The following is a 17,927-nucleotide window of genomic DNA, read 5'->3' on the forward strand; positions in this document are numbered from 1 at the left end:
GGATGTTGGTGAGTTTACTTTCCACTACAACCTAATCAACACCTGGACTGTCAACAATGGAATAATCTAACACACACTACAACATGTGAGAAGCTTTCAACACCACTAATTATTAACTTATTTATTTGATCATGGACCACATCTAATTTCCTAAAGGACGTACATTTGACTGAGTAAGTGATAACATAATTATTGACACACCTGAAACCCACCTGCCATGTTTGTTTGTTGACTTGGCCTGTAGAGATTAGCAACACTTGTTTGAGCCATCATTAAAAAGTCAGGTGTTATGTCAATATCATTTCTTTGAGACTGTCTTGCCTGTGTGTTTTTCTGAATTGTGTTTAATTCAATCTTGTTGCAGTGTGTTGCAGCAACACTGTTTGGGGGCACATGTGTGACTCGACTCGCATGAAGGTAAAACAATTACGGGGTCTGTCATACTGAGATGGTGTTTTGGAAAATTACCAAATGGAAAATTCGAACTACAAAGATATTACATTATATTAAAAAGTTGTATATTTCCCTATGGAAGAAAAACATATATACTGTATTTGTATAATTGTTGGTGTGTAACACAAGATTATTAATCAACAGTGCCAATGTTAAAGGAGTTCCCTGAGTTAGACATGTAAAATACAGATGATCCAATCGGTCAAAACAGAAAACCAAGGTCATAGGTTTGTTTTCAATAAAAAGATTAGTACAAATATAAATCTAACTTTATAACACTTTCCTCTGTGCAATATTTGCTGCACGCATAAATATCCAAGTGCACTTATGTAACAACAGCAGCTGTCAAGTTCCAAACACTGCAGAGTTTAGTTATTCATCCATATCTCTTGGACAGTTTCTGACCTTAAAGTAATATTTGGATTCAACTTTTAAATAATAGAAAATGTCTGCCTTGCGTATTTCTTAAAGACAAATATGTAACTCAAATGTTTCTGAATTCACACGTTCATATATGCTTAAGTTAAGTACACATCAAAAAAGAAGGGTGTGAATGCAAAACTTAAATTCACAGATGGCTTTTACTCCCTCAGACTGTTGCGATGTCTTAATGTATTGGCTGTGTCATACAGAGGATGCTGTGGTATCTGAACATCACCTTTACTGACACTTCTCTGAGCAATTGAGGACGTTAGTTGTGAAGTGATACCAACTCATGGTTTGATTATTTTTTCAAAATCCCATCCCATCAAAAAGCAATATTGAAAAGCGTTAAAGCTGTTCAGAGGTTGTCCTCAATGCCTCTTGATTATGAATAGCCCGACTAAATCGGGATTGTTACCAGGTGATAGCCCAGTTGTTTTTGCTGTAGATATTACAGATACCTCTTGACACCCAGGTGTTAGAAGTGGCACTGCCGTGCTTTATGCAAAACATAATTGAGAAGATTTAGGAGCATATTGTTGCAGATTCGTAACCACATCTCCTCTTCCTCTGCAGTATTTGAAAGGAGGATTGCTCAGCCCTATTGCACAGCGCTTCATCATGTGCATATCATCCATGCATACACATCCCACAGATTTAGCCTTTATGTTCCCTCATGAGAGGAGATAACATGAGATATGCATCAGAATGTCACTATTGTAGTCAGCAATAGCTTGCTGTGATATGGTAAATTACCTCAGCATTGACAGTCAACTTAGCGATGGCACACAGACCAGTGGCAGCCTGGGACTTTTGGTGAGCTAGAGATAAAACTTTTTTCAAATGCCAACAAGTCTGTGGCATTTAGGGACGTGTGATCATTTTCATATAATCTGCCTAAATGGTCACAACTACCCTGGCCTGCCGATGGTAATTGAGGTCAGTCAGGCACAACAATGCCTTGTGAGAGAGACCATGCAGATACACACTTGTTTTCCCTTTATTTCCTTTTGATTTAATGAGATCTTACTGACTGTGCAACCTCATTGTGGCTCTGATGTTGTACAAATAACGTCTGGCAGAATGTAAAGATGCAATTCTATAATGTCGGTCAAAACTATCAAAATTAAATAAGATCTTAGCATATTTTTTACATGTTGCCACATAATGAGTCTGAATGTGCGACTGAATTCTACAAATGTGTTTAATGTGCTAAAGACCCAGGTTCTGAGTGTGAGGTCTTCACATTAACTCAACATTATACCTATTAAATTAAATGGCATTTAATTAGGCCTAAATGCGTCTTATCATGGGTATTAATGCTAAGATTACTGTGAACGATTCAGTGCTCTTCATATCATTTAGTCAGAGCTTCTCAGTGCAGCAGGAAGAGCTGTGCCAATGCATCTTTTCTCTATAATTTCCACGCTTTGCTCATAATTATTTCTGTAACGCATTGCAGGAAATTCATTCGGATTAAGGTATGTCTCATTGTCTTTGTCATTATCCGACAAACGTTTTTTTAATAATCAACAATGATACTGACATTTCATTCGAGTTAATTTCCAAAATAATATTGATTTTACATATTTTGCCACTCTGATATATTGTGGATAACCTTTTACCCATACTATTAATACTTTTATTTTCGTGTTTATTTTGTCATGAAGATGTTACTTTTCACAGCACTATACCCCCATTTACTATTATGCTTTTTTCCATTTTTCCCTGAAAACTGATAATCAGTGACTAAATATTTGACTCAATCTCCCATAACAAACTGTAATGACAGTAGTACTTAGAATCAGAATCAGATGTATTGCCAAGCAGGTTTTCTCAGAAAATGAATTTACTTTGGTCTATTGGTGCATAAACATAGAGAAATTAAATAAAACAATTAAATCAAGTAGGCAACAGCTCACGCCATATAACCACAATGTCACAGATTCTATTAAAAGCAGATATAGAAAAAGTTGAGAAACATAAATATAGAATACAATAAATATTAAAGAAATTATAAAACAAATACTATAACAAATATGTACAACAAACATTAAGATAGAATAGAAGAAAAATACATAGAAAATATGAAAAATACTATAACAAATATGTACAAGAGACATAAATATACAATAGAAGAAAAATACAATACAAATGTGAAAAAATACTTGCATTGACAGATGTGACATCGAAAGGGAAACCTTTATTTGATGACTTTCCAAGATAAATCAAGCATTCACCTCAATATATCCATATAGAAAGTTTGGTCAACTAAAAACAGACATCATTGGAAACTTTGAGAGCCTTAAAGTTGTTTCACTTCTCTTATTTTCATCAATTGTGCGGTGATTGAACAAACAGTAGGTGGCAGGAGTGTCTTGTTGTATGATAGGTCCAATCGCATCCTTATTGTTATCACATATAAAAAAAAAAGAAAAGTAACGTAACATATCAATTTCACTACATCCAGCCTGTTCATCTGCGATACCGCCCATGTGTCTAGTCCAAACATACTGTATACGCTGTCTCAATAGTGAATGGAGGGCGCCAGATTCAGCACCATGTGGACACGTGGTGGAAATCAATTAATGAATGAGACCCATGAGCCAGATGTCATGCACTTTAGTTCTATTTACATTAAATTAAAGGTTTGTTCTCATAGTTACAGAAGATGCTTTCCTTCATTACAGACATTAATTGCACCTGGATATCTGTGAGCTGGTTTTCAAGTGAGTATCATGCACGGGCCTTTTGTGCATGGTGTTACAAATTCTTTGGTAGTGTAGTCTGCTTCAGTTCACTTACACAGCAGGTACAAGGCCACAACTTTATTTATAAAACTTTTTTTTACCCTGCTGCCAACATGTGTCACAGATTATAACAAATAGTTGTGTCTAAGAAATATAGACTAAATAACAGACGCATTAGCTACCTCACACTTAAGTCTGTGAACTCTTCCTTCTGTTGGCAGCATCTGACGCTCTCACGCTACTAGACAACACCAGGGTTGACACTAAGTGACCTTATTTGGGAAGTATAGATTTCGGTCTGTGGCACCGCTCACGCTTGTGCATGAGGCCACTGCTTACATAAGCGATGACTCACTAACGCCATGAATCACAAATGATTATCATGATGAAGTTAGCCTTTCACCCAGTAAAAACACACTATTTGCGAGCAACACGTCATTCTCTAATTTCTGTGAAGGTGATTTGCCCCTAAGTGGTAGAGCTGTTCAGCATAAGATAGCTGAGGAATCCTTTTTTTTACTCTCGCCACAATGTGTCTTTCTCATGTCAGATATTAATAAGATCCTACAGCACAAAGTGATGAATCCTTTAGTACATCTATTCAAAAAGTAAATACGTATGTTGTGCTGAATACAAATGATATAAAACAAATTATTCTGCATATTGTAATTGATCAGTTTAATTTGTAGCCATGCTAGCAGTCAGTTCCCCACTTTATTCCAAATTGAAATATCTCAACAACTATAAAATGGAAGATTGATTGCCATTACATTTTCTTACAGACATTTAAAGATCCCAGGATGAATCCTACTGACTTTGACGACCCTTTAATTTATAGGCTGATATTTGTGTTCTTTAGTTAAATGTCTTAACAACTATTGGATGGATTCTACACACATTCATGTCCTCCGTAGGATGTACTGTAGTAATTTTGGTGATCCCTTCATTTTTCATCTTGTGCCATCATCAGTTCAAATTTAGTGCTGATTAGCAAGGGTGTAACATGCTACAATGCTAAACTAGAATGGCAACCTGCTAAACCATATCACACCTAGATGATATGCTAACCCTATTATCATGTTAGCTTGAAGCTTTGTCTTGCCCATACAGTACAGATACAGCGCTGCTAGCACTGCTGTGGCTTCTTAGTCTCGTTTTAATTTTTGCCGATTTTCTTTGTGAGTGTATTTCTGTGTTGCCCACACGTCTTAAGGCCTTTTTTATTTGTTGATGATCAAGTCAAGATTGTATCAAGATGGCTGTGCTGTACATTCATGGCCCCCTAGATCATATTTACATCTTTTGTATAATTCTGATGTAGCTGGAATAATATTGATACAAATAAATTGTTGCTTTCCAAATATCATCAAAAGGAATCAGCCCATATATGGAAATCCCCTTTATAGAAATGCTATAAATAACAGGTTCTTGTCAGTAAATTAACAGAAAAAAATGTGACAGTCCTCTCAGATAATAGGAGTCACGAAGATAACACCGGGTTACTTATCTTTCAAGACGATATGATAATGAGTGACTGCAGATGTCAGAGAGACTTTCATTGCTGTGATTTAGCTCACTCCTCAATATGCTAATGTCTATTAAGAATGACACTCAACATTTAAAAAGCACGTCATGCACTTTTACAGCACTTTCTCCAAACGTACGAGGCTTAATCACATCTTTTATTTTATAGCCATTTGCATTCAAAGGTGCAGTTTCTAAAAATGCAGTGCAATGTAGAACAGCAAGTAAACATGAGGTTACAACAAAAAAGCCCAGCACCATTTGCCACCGTACAACAGTGTCATGTGAAGCTACATTTGGCGTGATACATAACCGAAAATGTTTGTTCACTCACATCCGTAAAAATGTGCTGTACTGTGTTTCTGTTATGGCTTGACTTTACTATTGGCATACTAACTGCCCTACATTCAGATTACTAAAACAAACTACACACTCCAGTTCAAAAAGGGTTATCTTGCCAATTCATTTAGTACAAATACACTGACCTGAGATTGGGATTGACAATCTGTGACCTGCAATGGTTCAAGGATTGATCGAACACAAACCCAGGACAGCTACTTCTCACTACACTTCACTGTAGTTTCAACCCCAAGATTGGTTGATTGTAGGAAACGATAGATAATCCCCACAACACGTCAGGGCATAAGTCCACTATGAATGATAATGGCGAGGAATGGTGGCTGTCAAAACACTATTTATTATTCTCTTTCCTGGTCTCTGAAGGGTTTTATTCCTCTCTTAAAAACAGGAGGTGTAATCATCCTTTTTGGTTTCTCCCTGCCCTGTTTTGCTGATACAGTGAACCATTTCTGGTTTTCGGACTTCATCGTGAAGAAAGTCAATAGAATTTGATGAGAATTCTATACTATTGAGCAAATATGTGATCCCTCATATCTTGCTCTATTCCACCTTAACAAGTTTGGGAGCATCAGCATCTTTTTGTTTAGTGTTTCTGCCCTCTTGCTCAGTCTTCCTGGGCAGTCTGGGGCTGCCAGCAGCTCTCCGGCCGGCCTGAGGGCTGGAGGAGTCAGCAGCCATTTTGCGTTGAAGTAATGGGCTCCGGGAGCCCTTAGGCTTCGATGGCATCAATAAAGAGTCCATGACCTTTAGTGACCTCAGGCTGAGCAGACCACAGAAGTAGTTACACTGGTGCTGGGAGACGAACTGCTCAAACACTTTGGGATTTCCTTCCACAGACAGACCTTGATGCCTGTAGTAACACACAACAAAGCCAAATGTCACAGTCGTGATTGTTGCCAGCATGAATGTAAATTACCTGTAAAATTAGGTTTTCACTACATAATTATACTAACCCCGTCGATTTAACTGAAATCCCAACATTGGTGATCTTGGTGTCAACACCTGCAAAACAACACCACGCAATTACTTTATTTTTCAGTTGTTCAGGAAACATATTCAAATGTGACAGACATGCAATGTGATTATTCACCACATTAACTCCAGCACTGAACATGTAAGCGGTAGAGAAAAATAAAAATACAAGTTGACTCTCATTGTTATTGTAAATATAACGCTGCATAATATCGTGTTTCATCAACCTGAGGGTGTTTAGGGTTGAGAAGGTGAAAATGTAAGTAACTCTGCACAAAAAAACTTCTCCCCATTTCAAGCAACAGCTTACTTAATTCGTTATGGTAACGTGTGTTTTAATCTGTCAACCAATTTTGAGCTCCACACGCTCACTGCCTTTAATTCAATATGCCACTGATTTGAACACAAACTTGAAAAACGCTTGTTGTGTTGTGGGATGAACCGGGAGGTAAAAAAAAGAAGGGGGCCTCAGTTTTCATATCATTCAAAACTTTTGCCACAAACTTGGGGAAACCAAACATTTCACATTGCCCTGTTGAAGTGTCAGCGTATACCTTCTAGACGAGTGAGTAGCAGACTGCCATTGGTCCACTGAAAGATCCAGTGCTGCAGGGCACAGCACTTCTGCTCCGCCTCAGAGCCAGACCTCATGTCTATTCTGCCTGAATCATCAAGGACAGAGTATTTCTGATAGTTTCCTGGCAGATCAGCCTCCACTGTGGCGTAAGGGACAGTGTTTGCTGGTCGGTACATCAGGTAGACTGGGATCACCCTGTGTGACAAAGATGACGTGATTGACTTTTAGCGTAATAGTCTGTGTACTGTAAATAATACTCAAAGGATGTTAAACTTTGAGGAAGAATGAACCAAGAGATCATACTCACTCAAGTGACGGGCCAAAGCTTTCGATCACTCTTGCCTCTGCGGAGAAGATTTTGCAGTATTCCCGAGCCAAGTTCCGAATTTTACACTCCTGTATGCAGAACGTTGGAGAACGGCCAGTAAAGATATGCTCAATTTACATTGGTATATTTAGTTATTCTTTATTTGATTAGTGCCTCAGTAATCCTATGTGGGCAAGAATGACTACTAACTGATTCACTTTAATGCTAGATTTTTAAGCTTATAGAATAAAATATCTACATTTCAGAAGACATGAATGAATGAAACCTTTTTACATACCTGCTTGGCAATGTCCAGGTTCCTGTCGATAAGGCAGCTTTCTGCTTTGCCTCCATAGGCGATGGGGTTGCATACTTTAATGATACACGTGTTTCCAGACTCAAACACAGGTTCCAGACCATAGATGACTTTTGCCCTCCAGACTTTATGAGAACAGCCATCACCAATATGAGATTCCTGCATCATTATACGGCCAAAAAATGTGTTACCCCAGACCCCAGTATCAGCCACACCCTTGTTGAATATCAGGGGTGTCATTTCGATCTCTTCTCCAACTGCATACAGAAGAATGTAAGAATGGCAGTAAGAAAAGCATTTGGGCTCTGACACTGGAAAAACTGGGATCCAAACATGTAAAGTCTCATCTTACCACCAAGGTCCTCACGCAGGGACATTCCAGCCAAGACTGCAACACAGTGAGAGAGAAAGCAGAATGAGACTAGTGGCGCTCCAGTAATGCAAGGAAAAGTTTTTGTTTTATTGCAAATGTAAGTTAAAAGAGTACATACTATCTGCACTAAGCAGACAGTCTGTGGAGTCGGTCCCATATTCATTTGTGATTGTGCATCCGTAAACACCAGAGTCTTTGCAGGTTGCCTGAACAATGGCAAGGTTGACCTGAGTCTCATCCCCTGCACTGAGAAACCAATAACAACAGCTATTTGTTTTCCTATTTTGCAAAACAATAAATAATAAAAAACGACAAAGAACTACATTATATGATATTTCTTGTGAAACTGAAGATTTTCTTTGGAGTCCCACTGAAAACTTACTTTCTTTTAATCTGAGCAATCGCCTCTGTATTTCTGTACCATCTGATTGTTGAGTCACTAAGTACGTTGAAGAACTGGCACCACAGCTTCAAGTGTCCTGAGGCATCCGCGAAGGTTTCACCCCTGATCTTACGAATAACTTGAGGTGCTGGAGGGAAAGAGACACAACACAGACAACATAGTGAAGCAACTTTTATACGTTCAAACTGTCTAGCAACCTTGATTTATCCAGTCTGATATATACTGTGTCTGCCATATGCTACATAGCAAACATTTATTTGCTGTATAATTCAGCTTATATATAGAAAATACATATTATGGCGCTGAAAGCAAATGTCAATCCACTGCAACCCTCAAACAATAAAGACATGATTTTACAACTACTGTAGGATAATATTTCACATGCTACGTAGTAACAATTAGTAACACTTTCTATTAAAGCTGAGAGTTTCTCATTAACTATTTTGGCTATTGTACCTTTGAATGGGTCATGCTTGTCCCTCTCTGCAGGTTTCCCCTCAGTTTTCGGCGTGTGGATCTCCTCAGTGGGCGGCTGGCTTGGTGCTTGAGTCTCAGATGCCGTCTTCCTCCGGTTCAAGAGCGGAGAACGCTTTTCTGCAGGACAGGTTTGCTCAACAGGGGGCTGAAGTAGAGGTGACCTTTTTGACATGCTTGGAGACGTAGTGAGGGTCACGGGACTTATGGAAAGCTTGCTGCTCTCTGTAGGAACGTCCTTTTTCTGAGTTTGGATATCAACAGGTGATGGGGCCTCTGAGGCCTCCTCAGGTTTGGCCTTTGGCACTAGGATTTTGCGTCGGGCGCCAGAGGCTAGCTCTTGTGGAGTAGCAGAAGGAATGGGAGAAACGCAGTCTTGTTTCTTTAACAATGGACTAACCCCTGGAGTTGGTTTGCCTAAAAGGTCAGTCCTTGAAAATTCCTCCACTATTGAGCTATCCTCCTGAATAATGTGAAGATTATTCCCTTGTGTATCTGTTCCAAGTACATTTTTAGCTGGAAACGTTTGTACACTCTGCACAGAACGGGTGTTTGTGTTGTGTTCTTCCATGTTGTATTTATCTGCTGTTGTGGAATTCACTTCAGTAATCCCCATTTCAGTTTGGAAGTTGAGTTGACTTTCTGGGGTTAACTTTTGTGTAACTCCCATGTGTTTGCCTTGAACCGGTTGACATTTGGCATGCTCCAGAACTGTAATATTTGTCACTGCAATTGGAGTCCCATGTTCTCGTGGTACAGTTCCAGATGAAAGTATTTTGGTCAGTTCATCCTGAGAGGTCAAAGGAGGAAGATTGTGTTTGATATTTTCACTCCCAGAAAGGGAAACAACAGGGCAATCTTTCAGAGGAAACTGAGTTGAGGCTTCCGTTTCCTGGCAAATGTCCATGACACCTTTGTGATTGGTGTTGTCACTGCCATGAAGTCCTGCGGTCTCTGCAGTGGTGCCAGTGTCTATGACAGAGATAGGAGGGATTACAGATGGGTTTTGTAAAGCCTGAACAGGCGGGGAATTTGCACCTTGAGACGGAATTTGTTCCTGATCAGTTTTATTTTGTTGGTTATAGGCCTCAATGAGGGATTCTTTTATGTTTCTGGGGGGAGTAATACTCGCGTCAGCTTTCCTGTCAGACATCGACTTCTTCACTGTCGGTTTGCTGTTATCTTCTTTTAACTCCTCACATGTTTCGGTCACAGTTGTAGTTGGATCTTGTACAAAGACAGCATGAACCGGTAAGGCGGTCACTGAATTTACTATTGTGGATTCAAGAGCCTTTATTTGTGATCTCAAATGTTCAGCTACAGATATGACTTTTGTGATTTCTTGGAACTCTTTAATCTGGAGTTCAGACATGTTTGTGTTTTCTGACGTTTTTGTCAGGAGTGAGATTGCAGGCTCTAACATAGAGGACTGTAGAGCCTGTGATGCTGAATTAGTTTTCTCCTCCATATCTAATATATGCTCATTCTTCTCAGTTTCTTTATGCGATCCATCAACAATCATAACATCAGTGTCTTTATTTGCTGCATCTTTGGTCTTTTCTGTTTTCATGTGTCCAATCATATGCAGAGCGGCACTTTCAGTCTCCATCTCAACTATCTTCTCATTTGGAGCCAAACTGTTAGACTCCACTGATAACGTACCTACCCTTTTGCCTTCTACCTTCTCATCAACTTGTATTTCTGTCCCTTCAACAGTTTTTATAGGTGTATTAATTTGGCTTTGCTGGGTGCTGGAAGAAACATTACACCCTCGGGAGTTCTCACCACCACCAGGGCTTTGGAGGGGTGACTTCTGCATGTCTGTAAAAAGGGCCCTACTGCTTTCATTTGATCCCTTGGAATGATCCCATGTGCCCTGTGTCATTTTGTCAATTGCTGCTTGAAGACCACACCGCAAAGACGGGGTCTGGATGTCATCTGCCGTAGTCTCTCTCTCTGATTCGGCTTTTCGTGGTGTTTGTGCATCCATCTGGTTGGGTGGAAGCCCAAGGCTGACAGGTGCATCATTTCTGTTCCTCTTTGTATGGGCCTGTGTAACCTTGGGGCAAAATACAAGCAGAGGTTTCCATGCTGTAAATACTTATTCCCTTATCCCTGACTATGCAGAACATGGACAAACAAATGTAATTTGAAAACAGCAACAGAGTAACCAGCAACAAACAGAGAACGGAATGGAAAGACCTTGCAGCAAAAAGAAAATCACGAACCAGAGAAAAGATAGAACGTGATGATAACCACAAACCTTTCCTTTACCAGTTTGCAATTTTCAGATTTCTCACAGTAAAATACCGGCCACATTAGTGTTTGCATCCATGTTAGAAGCTTTGAGTGTCCTGGAAACGAACCATAGGATGTTTCTTAAATTGTTTTTGAACAAGAAAACTATTTTAAAAATCCATGTTGACATATCAACTCAACTTCACCTAGAATCCAAATCCAGCACGTTATCTAACACTTGTTTGAGACTCTATGTTTTGCTGTGACAGTGAAAAATACTGCACGGTTGTGTGATATTTTTGGTATATAGCGAAATGTAAGCATGGTGCGAAACTCTCTTCCATACGTCTCTGCGCATGTTGGTTCAGCTTTAAATCCCCATAAAGTTTGTAATTGAGCTGAATCCCTTTTCAAATTAGCACGAGAGGTTCCCTGTGTCATATGTCATGAGATACGCCGTGATATAGCTCTAGGGCCATTCTCATTCTGCCCATAGGTTCCCTAAAAAAGCTACTGCAAAAAATCTAAGTACTTAATATTCAATGTCATAATAAATTACATACAAAATCAGCAGCTTTGCTAATTTCTGATTCCCTGTTTCCCTAATGCTGACCCAGTGAGGCCTCTTCACAAGTAAGCTGGCTATTTTACATTTAAGTGTGGCCAGAAAGGAATGCGAATCATTTTAAGAGGTGCTTCAGCTGTGCAGTGTTTTGTCTCAGCACTCAGTGCCGTCAGTATTTAACCATGCACCTATTGTCAGGAGGATTGCATAAGCAGTGGGCAATAAAGATACGCAATCCAAATAGCAAAACAAGTGCTTATAGTGGCTGTTGTTAAATGTATAGGTTGAATGTAGTTATAGAGGCCTAACATCATCAATCACGTCACCATCACAACACCCTCCATTCACTTTCATTTTTGAAAGAATTAGTTGAACGTTTGGGGAAATACCCTTGTCCAAAGATCAACCTCATGTCTGTCTGTTTCAGTCCATCTGAAATAAAATAGCTTTTTTTGTCTGCATAGCCGGCATATTTGCTTAGGCCACAGCCAGCAGCTTTCTAGCTTCAGCATCACACTTGAAACAGGAGTAAACAGCTAGATTGCCTCTGTCCAACATTAAAATCCAACTACTACTCCATCTAAAGTTCATGAATTAACATAATATATCTCATTGTTTAATCCATATGAAAAAAGAAAGTGTAAAAACAAAAATTACAGCCTTGCTGTTTCCTCCTGTTTCCAGTCTTTGTGCTAAGCTAAGCTAATCAGCTGTTGGCTATTGCTTTAGATTTAACAGACAGACATGAGAGGGTATCGATCTTCCTCTGACCTAACTCTCTGCAAGAAAGCAAATACAGGTATTTCCCCAAATCTCAAACTTGTGCTTGGGGGAAAATCTGCTTCATCCATGTACCATAATATTTTTAGAGTGTCAAAGTATAATTCCAAATGTATATCATAATAAATACTGTAACTCTCAGACCTTTGAACTAAGAATATCAAATGCATGAATCTACTGTTGCATCTGTCAACATGTGCGTCATGTAATTCTTGTCACACAGCAAGGCATACTTGTAAAAGCTAGAAATAGCTCCAGGATGCGTATGTTACCGATGAGGCCTGTGTTGGCAGCACAAAGCGCTCATGAGCTCATGCGTAAAGGCTCGCTCACCTCGTTCAGCAGCGCTGGCCGAGACACAGACACATTTTCTTGGGTGGGGCTTGCTTTATTCGCAGACGGCTGACCTCCAGTCTGTTCACATGGACGCTGAAGCAAAGAGGCTCTGTCTTCACGTGGTGTGTTCACTGACTCAATGTCTCTGTGTGCTAAAGATCCAGCAGTATTTGACTTCTCGTCCACAACCATGACTTCAACATGTTCTGTTTTAGAAATGTCACCCTTTACTGTGCTTTTGGGTGGTCGGGATGCTGCTGCAGCACTTGACTGTCGCTGTGTTGAGGTCATGTGAGGACTTTGGTTCTGCATTTCCAAATTCTGTTCAGTATCTTTACGCCCAGCTTTCTTCTCATGCTTTGCATCTTTTTTCCCTTCAGTCCTTGAAACAGTACGACTTGTAGATGTACGAGCAGCAGCGGGTACTGAGGCAGGCAGCTGTCCTCTCTGTGAAGGAACGGCTACCTCGACACATATGTTTTCACCCTTTGAAGGCCTTTCAGCACGCAATAATTCCTCTGTTTCTGATTTCTGATGTCGTTCTGGCACATTCCTGGAGTCTGAATCCACAGCTGACGAACTAACAATGTTCTCTACTTCCATAAACTCTTCTGAATTCCCCTCAGACTGAACTTTCTCTGTGCAGCCCAGAGCTACAGAGGTTAAGGTCTCATCTTTTGCCATTCTCTCCTCAGATGGCCGCTCTCCTGGTGTACTGTTGGACATTTTAATCTTCTTTTTGACAAAGGGAGTTTTGGGTTCGCGTGCAGTAAAAATCTTCTGGGCAGAGTCATGTATACATGTCCCGCTCTTGTTAGCGTTGTCAACAATAGTCTGTCCATTAGTTAAGGCTGACACTGCTCCTTTAGTGATGAGGATTGGCTTTTCCTCCACCTCTTCCACAGTGGCCTCCTGTAGCCTGGCTTCTGTCCCCACAGCGACAGCCTGAAGGCTCTCCTCGTTGCTCTCATCTTCCATTGAGCTTGGAGTGCTGAGAAAGGCCTCCATTGTGGAGCGGCGCTTCCTCTGTGTGCGGTCCGGACTGATGGTTCGGAGCGGTTCCTGGTTTTCTTTACCTTCCGCTTCCCTGCGTCTGTTCTCTGCCTTTTGTTTGAGCTTGCCGAAGTAGCGCTGGTGGATCTTGAACTCGTTCATTTCGCCCACCTCCAGAACCCCAGAACAGGACACAATGCCTTTACTGTTGCTGGCTGAGGCCTGGTATATAGCTGCGTCCTCCACAGTGCAACTGCAAAGAAAAGCCCATTTTTAACAACATTTATCCTTGAGAAAAACAAGTAAACTTAGCTGAAAAAGGAGAAAGTGCTGTGTTAGCTAAACTTTGCTCAGAACAACCTCTTTATTAAAACTCCATTAGAGTACCTGTTGCTGTGTAGTCATTTAAATGTCTTTATTGAAAGTGTGTACTGCTTCTAGTGCATTCAGATGTCATGTCACTGTTTCCAAACATACATACTTGTAGATGTGCAGGGAATGGTTTTGTCCATTGCGGAAGATTTCATATTTAGGCAGTCCACAGTATCTGTCTAACTGCACATCATCCTTGTACCAAATGACTTGAGGAATAGGGTATCCTGAAAAAAATATATAGAAGAAATAGAAAGTATATATATACAGTATATATGGTCATCAGGGCAAACAATGTGTGTATTAACTAAAGAAAGGTAGCAGTTTCACTAGCAATTGCTTCCCTGAAGTATAAATAAAGAAAGAGCTTGTCTTGTATTTTTCAGATGCTAAAGATGCATGAAATCAAATTTCCATTGAGCCTTTTTTTCAGACGTCGAACACTATTATGGTGAGTTCTCTACCTTTACATTGTTACAAACTGATTTTTATCAAGTCCACTGTATTATTGTATGTTCCTGCCTGTAATACAATGCTATTAGGTCACATACATCTGGTGTGCCTCGCAAATTGGTACAGTGAAGCTGTGTTTACCTGTAACCACACACGTGAACTTCACATAGGAATTCTCAGACACAGCTTTTGACTTGAGGATTGTTTCGAAGGAGGGCTGCGTTTCCTCTGTTAACTGTGCAATCACGCTGCAGAGTGTGCTCCTGTGAAAGAGAGGGGAGTCGGTCTGTCAAGTTGTATTTTTATTATTTTTTATGATTCCGCTCATACCGGACAGTTTTTAGACTGACGAGCAAAAGTATTGGCTTGAATGATTTATAAGGTTTACTTAATTCAAAATTGCTCCCTTCAATAGGTCAAGTTTGTGAATAGTACACTTTCTAAAATAAAAAATACCCGATATGTTATTTGGCTCAAGAGCATGCCTCAATCTCAACATAGCACTGAAGATGGGAGCAAATACAGCTCTGATTAAATCAAAAATATTCTGTAACGAGCATTGTGAAAAAACATAAACGAATTGACTGTAGCGTCACCCACAGTCTCATAAAAACGAGGTGAACAAATGTTGTGAGTCAACTCGCCGCATGGAGGTTGTTAGAAAAAGTAAATCCTAAATTGTGTCAAATTGTGGTAAGAGCGTGTGGAGCAACAGGTTCTAGTTATGATTAAGATGATTTGGTCACAAAATCCAAATCGAAATTTAGCCCTCAATCACCTCAATAACACAAAATAAGACTAGACTAAGATTTGTTCTTATTGAGTGTTGAGCAGTTCTTACAAGATGCAACGAAAACAAAAGGCACATCTTACTTATTCTTTATTTTTTATGCATACCATATAAAATAGAAAGAAAAGAAGTGTGAAGTTCAGAATGTGTTGTGTCCAGAGAGGCCTGATTAGTCCAGATATCTTCATTAGAAAAATGAAACACATCACCATAAATGTGATAGCTAAAGAATATTGACCCATAATTGCATGCAGCAATGTGGAAGAAACATCTCACACATGTAATAACATAAATTAATATTGGCTTGCATGCATATTATAAGCGCATTATTGTGCTGCTTGTGTACATGACGAGCAGTTGATCCACGTCTGGTGTTGACATCCATTTGTTGGGTCAGTGCACAGTTACTGTTACACTTCACTGCATGTTACTTGTGATTAAGTAAACACAAGCAGACAGTAATACTAAATGCAGTAAATTACTGTGCCTGCACTACATACTGCTGTTTATCCTGTTAGATTTTAATGTTGACCATAAAAATACTACAGTAATGTAACTATGATGAGTACATTTTTAAGCTAACATTTTTTATAAAAGTATGAGTTTGGCAGTAAACAGCATTTCCTGTTCATCCTTTCAGATTTATTTTTTCTCAATAGTTTTTATAGAGCTTGTCCCAATTCCAGCTGGAAACAATATTACTGTCCATTCTCCTCAAATTATTTTCACATATCATTTTGCAGTGATTACGCACTGCACATTTTTTGGGAATGAATCACACGGGCAATAATCTTGTTAGGGCCAACAGAATATGACAAAGAATCCAAATTCTAGTTTCTTGTAATTATATTCCCAGAAGCCAATGGTGATACATGTCGTTATTTATCAAATAACTTGAGGGTTTGGATATAAGAAAAGAAAATGCATGTATCATGAACTTAAAGGTCAACATAGGTTGTTCCATGAACAGATTTTTGTTGTTTGTGTAATGCTTGATATGAAATGAGGCCCATGGTGTGTAACTGAGATGCTGTTTTTAATCAACAGTTTATTTAAACTATGGTGACCATGGCAACAAATAAATATAATACTATGCCACATAAGTCCACTCCAGGTCAAGAAAACTAGAAAGTATTGATGTATTAATGTTGGACTAACCACAGCACACTGGGTTTGTGTTGAATCTGTACCTGTTCTCTGGCCTCACGTTAGAGAGGTAGCTGCAGCTACTGGGCCGGCTACTCCCACTGATATCATTCCCATTGTTGGATCTTCCATTTCTAGGAGAGGAGCGTGTCGTCGTTCTCCGTGAATCCATTTTACACCAGATAAAGGAATACTCTGGGGACTCCAGGAGCAAAATGTTGTGTTGTAATGCTTTTTTTGGGGAGGGGGGGCTTTCCAGATAGATTAATGAGAGCTGAAAGAGAACACAATAACACTGATAACTATATCACAGACAGAACAACAGAAAGTTAGTTTACATTAAATTCTACTGAAATTTAAGATTAAAAAGTTTGAGATTTAAAAGAAATCTCTTGAAAAATCTCTTTTACATCCTTTCCTATTTATTATTTGCATAACCAACATTCAGCAGATAATTTTATACATTTAACTCACCATTCACAAGCGTCCGTCCCTCCTTTGACAGATGCCCCACAGCACTGCCTTCAGGCACTGCGATTTCCAATCAAACATGAGCATGCGTAGGCTGCTGCACTATTTATAGTTGGCCTGCAAATAGGCACAAGAGTACATCACACTTTCCAAAACTTGTCTACGGACCATCTTATAAAATGAGCTAATAGCCATGTAGTAAAAGGTATGTACAGAAACAAGAAAAATCCCCCTTTGTTCTTTAGAATGATCTAATTTTTCAAAAGATAAAAGCACATTTTTCTATAACACAATATAAGATGGTGAAATCTACCGAGATCTTTGGCATGCATTGTCCAGGGAGTGACAATTGCATTGGATCCCCAGAGGAAAAGCAGTAGGAATAGAACAGCCTTATATAGGCAGATCTCACTGGCTGCCAACGAGCTATGAGTTGTTATCTTTACACAAGCATGCACACACATACACATAAACATGTGTATTGTCACACACACAAATCAGTGGTCAGCAATTTATTTTGTTTTTTCTTTTTGCCTTGATGAGTTGATTCGGTTCAACATTATTCATACAAATGTTTGAATGGGAAAAATGTACCCTGTTAAAATGTTTGGTTCAATCAAACAAATCCAAATTAAGAGAAAAGTTAATTAACCTGTACGATTGAGAACTAAATGTTATCAGAATTACCTTCCTGAATGTTTTATTTTTTGCATGGTAAACAAACTCTAAATCCTTAAAATCTTCTTTGAACTGATTGCAACTGATACTACGACTGTGAATTACAGCTTCCTAAATCAAGTTCAAAGATATCAATCTGAATTTGTCTCTCATGTTACCACATATACGCGCTT

At 39.3% G+C, this 17,927-nt stretch overlaps 1 protein-coding gene across 1 annotated transcript; it reads right to left on the reverse strand.

Annotated features, from left to right (window-relative positions):
* Nucleotides 1-6,050: 6,050 nt before the first annotated feature.
* LOC117751726 (alpha-protein kinase 3-like) lies at nt 6,051-16,777 on the reverse strand. Its single transcript, XM_034525083.1, has 13 exons — nt 16,650-16,777; nt 14,811-14,932; nt 14,326-14,443; nt 12,849-14,097; nt 8,915-10,991; nt 8,438-8,585; nt 8,174-8,301; nt 8,035-8,070; nt 7,665-7,939; nt 7,367-7,455; nt 7,037-7,254; nt 6,464-6,512; nt 6,051-6,360 (listed from the first exon to the last, which is right to left on the reverse strand). The coding sequence occupies exons 1-13, from the start codon at nt 16,775-16,777 to the stop codon at nt 6,051-6,053; spliced, it is 4,947 nt and encodes a 1,648-aa protein (XP_034380974.1).
* Between the last annotated feature and the right edge of the window lie 1,150 nt (nt 16,778-17,927).

The sequence above is a fragment of the Cyclopterus lumpus genome, chromosome 3 (genome assembly GCF_009769545.1).
Source record: "Cyclopterus lumpus isolate fCycLum1 chromosome 3, fCycLum1.pri, whole genome shotgun sequence".
NCBI classification, from domain to species: Eukaryota; Metazoa; Chordata; class Actinopteri; order Perciformes; family Cyclopteridae; genus Cyclopterus; species Cyclopterus lumpus.